Source organism: Lipotes vexillifer, unplaced genomic scaffold, assembly GCF_000442215.2.
Source record: "Lipotes vexillifer unplaced genomic scaffold, Lipotes_vexillifer_v1.1 scaffold230, whole genome shotgun sequence".
NCBI lineage: Eukaryota > Metazoa > Chordata > Mammalia > Artiodactyla > Lipotidae > Lipotes > Lipotes vexillifer.
Window position 1 is genome coordinate 4,755,906 of NW_006775143.1, and position 2,950 is coordinate 4,758,855.

General features: G+C 63.9%; 1 protein-coding gene across 1 annotated transcript in view; it reads right to left on the minus strand.

Annotated features, from left to right (window-relative positions):
• COL27A1 (collagen type XXVII alpha 1 chain) overlaps nucleotides 1-1,232 on the minus strand; it is a 146,393-nt gene extending 145,161 nt beyond the window's left edge. The window contains exon 1 of the mRNA XM_007449735.1: nucleotides 1,171-1,232. Coding sequence (XP_007449797.1) covers nucleotides 1,171-1,232 — 62 coding nt within the window. The remainder of the gene's footprint in view (nucleotides 1-1,170) is intronic.
• Nucleotides 1,233-2,950: the final 1,718 nt, after the last annotated feature.

Consider the following 2,950-nt stretch of genomic DNA (forward strand, 5'->3'; position numbering starts at 1 on the left):
TGTGTGTGTGTGTGTGTGTGTGTGTGTGTGTGTGTGTGTGTGTGTGGCGGTGAGGGGCGGGGGAATCTCAGCCAGCCCACTTTTTCCAAGACATGGGAAAGAGAGGGGGGAGGCATCACGCCCCTGATTCCAGCGCAGAGGGGGCGGGGCATGGTGGCCAAGGGCGGAGATACAGCCCTGACCAGCGTCTTGGGAATGTCCTCTGGTCCTGGGGGCAGGACAGACAGGGAGCAAGTGCTGCGCTTCCCCGGGCCGTAAGCATGAGCCACAGTCCACAGGGCCCTGAGGGGCTGCTCCCATCCTGCCCACTGCCACACACACCCACACATGGTGACTCCCTCTTACACGTGCTCACTCCTTTACAACTCCTACTCCACAGGCTGGAAATCAGAGCCTCTGGGTCCCAGCCCCTCCTTGGAGATTCCCTGCCCCTCTCTGGCCCTGAGTCTCACATCTGTGCAACGAGGGGTTCGAATTAGTCATCTCCCAGGGCCCTTTATGCCCTGACATGCTGGCTCTCACTTTTTCCTCTCTCACACGCAGGACAGGAATTGAGGACCACCCCCCGCCCCTCCCCAAGCAGGGAAGCACCGAGACACACAGACCCAAACAGACTGACACACATGCGGAGATTTCCAGAAACAGGGGACGTGCAAAGACACACAGACACTGAGACAGCAGCAGAAGCCGAGACCCGCAGCCCTAGAAATTTGCAGACAAGTTTCCCGAGAACCGACAGAAACGGAGACTTAACAGGCTCGGGACCTGTGGACACCGACACTGGAACACACCGAGACAGTCAGAAATGGAGATCCCCCCCTCCCCCAAGCATCCAAAAAGCCCCCCTCTGCGCCCCCCCCCCCCCCCCCCCGCCCCCCCCTTCTGAGTCTCCCCTCCTGCACCCCATGTCCCCCACTTCTGAGTCACCCCTGCACCCCGCCCCAAGGCGATCGGGCAGCCGCGCCAGGCGGGGAAGGGCGGGCAGCGCTCTCGCCAACCCTCGCCGGGCCGGGGGCGCTGCCCGATTTAACCCTTAGGCGGCCCGCCTCGCAGGGGTGAAGGGAGGAGCAGGAAGCTGACGTTCCGCTGGAAGCGTCCCGCGCGGCGGGGAACCCCCGCCTCCGGAGCCGCAAGAAGCTGGGGAGGGGGCGTCCCCGAGCCGGTACTCACCTCCCGCGCGCCGCCGCCGCCGCCGCTGTGCCTCGGGCCCCCCGCGCCGATCCCGCTCCCATGGCGGGCCCCTACTTCATGCTCCCGAGCCCGGGGGGCAAGTGTGGGCGCGCCCCATGGGGCCGCCAGCCCCCCGCCCCGCCGCGCCAGGCGGGCTCAGAGCGCTCGGCCCCCACGCCCCCAGCGCAGCCCCGCTCCCAGGGGCGCCCGAGCAGGCAGGCAGCGCGGCCGGGGCTCCGCGGGCGCCCGCGCCAGGCCCATGGTCCCAGGAGTCCCGGCGCCGCGCTCGCCCCTGCCTCGCTCTTCTCTGCTTCCACCGAAAAGGAAGAAGAAGCAGGGGGAAAAAAACAAAAATCAGACTTTTGGAGGCGGGCTGCTGGCGGTCCCCGGAGGCAGAGCAAGGCCGGGCGAGGGGCGCGCGGAGGGCGGTGGAAGCTGCCTCCCCGCCGGCCTGGGGGAGGAGAGGAAAAGGAAGGATTTGGGGGAAATGAAGGCGATTTAAAGTCTCGGCCCGCGGTGGCTCCCCACCTTCTCTCCTCCCCGCGCCGGGCCGCCCTCTGCTGCCCCCTGCTGCCCCCTGCCGGCCGCAGCCGGGGACACAGCCTCCGCGGGCCCACGACTGTCCCGCTGAGACACTCCACGCCCCCAGCCCCCCTGTAAAGATGGGGAAACTGAGATTCACAGAGAGGAAAGAGTCGGCCAAGACTGTACAGCGGGATGATCACAGTTCGGAGATTCGGGACCTCTAGATCGTGAGACTGGGGGTCCCCGAGCTGGGGGCAAAGATAGAGGGGGAAAGGGGACAGATACTATTGCTGAAAGGAACCCAGAGTTCCAGGGACAGATCTGGGACTAGGACTCAGTGTCCAGACTCTCACGAAAACAACAACCAGTGTTCTACCACACACCTTCACGCACCTATTTTCCTCCCAGATTCAGGGCGCCCTGGAGGACAGACTTTCCTGGGCACGTAGTGGGTGCGTTTGTTCAATGTTGTTCAATGTCTCTCTCTCCTCTCCACGCAGTAAGAAATGGGAGCTTAACCTACCTCCTCACCCCCAGAGTAGACCAAAGGCTCCCTCAGATCCCACTAGGGAACGCAGAACCGCACACCTTGATGCCGCCACAAACACCTGGCAAATTCGCACACCCACAACCCCAGTTCGAGCCCTGGCATCAGAATCCCCCCTCCGCCTCCACTTCCACGACTTGTTCCCTGGTGCATACACACATTCCCACACATATCTACACTTGCTCCAAACTCAGACACACACTCACACTCACTCACGTGCAGGCACAGCCACGCACTCCTCCTGGGCTCACACAAACACACCCGGGGGTGTCTGGACTCTGGCGCACACCCGGACTCCACACACGCAGACGCATACACATTAGTGCTTACACGCGCACAAATGCATACTGGCCTAGCCTAGCCAGATCCTCCCAACGCACACACCCGCGTGCACACCTCTCATACATATCTTCACGTGCACACGTAACAGCCCAAGTGCACACACTCACACGCGCTACCCCCCACTTGCACACAGGTTTCCGCTAGTGCCCATCGCACGCGGGCACAAACACACTCACTCCTCGCACGTGCACCCCCTCCCCACACGCGCGCACCTTTACGCATACACACACCCGTACCCCCAGCGCTCCAGGAGCCCCGGGCCACTTACTGGGTCCCTAGATGCGAGGCTGGACGGTCGGTCCTTCCTCGGGCGCCTAACGGCATTTGTGTTCATGGGTCCCCGCAGCCCCGGGCGCGGGCGCGGGC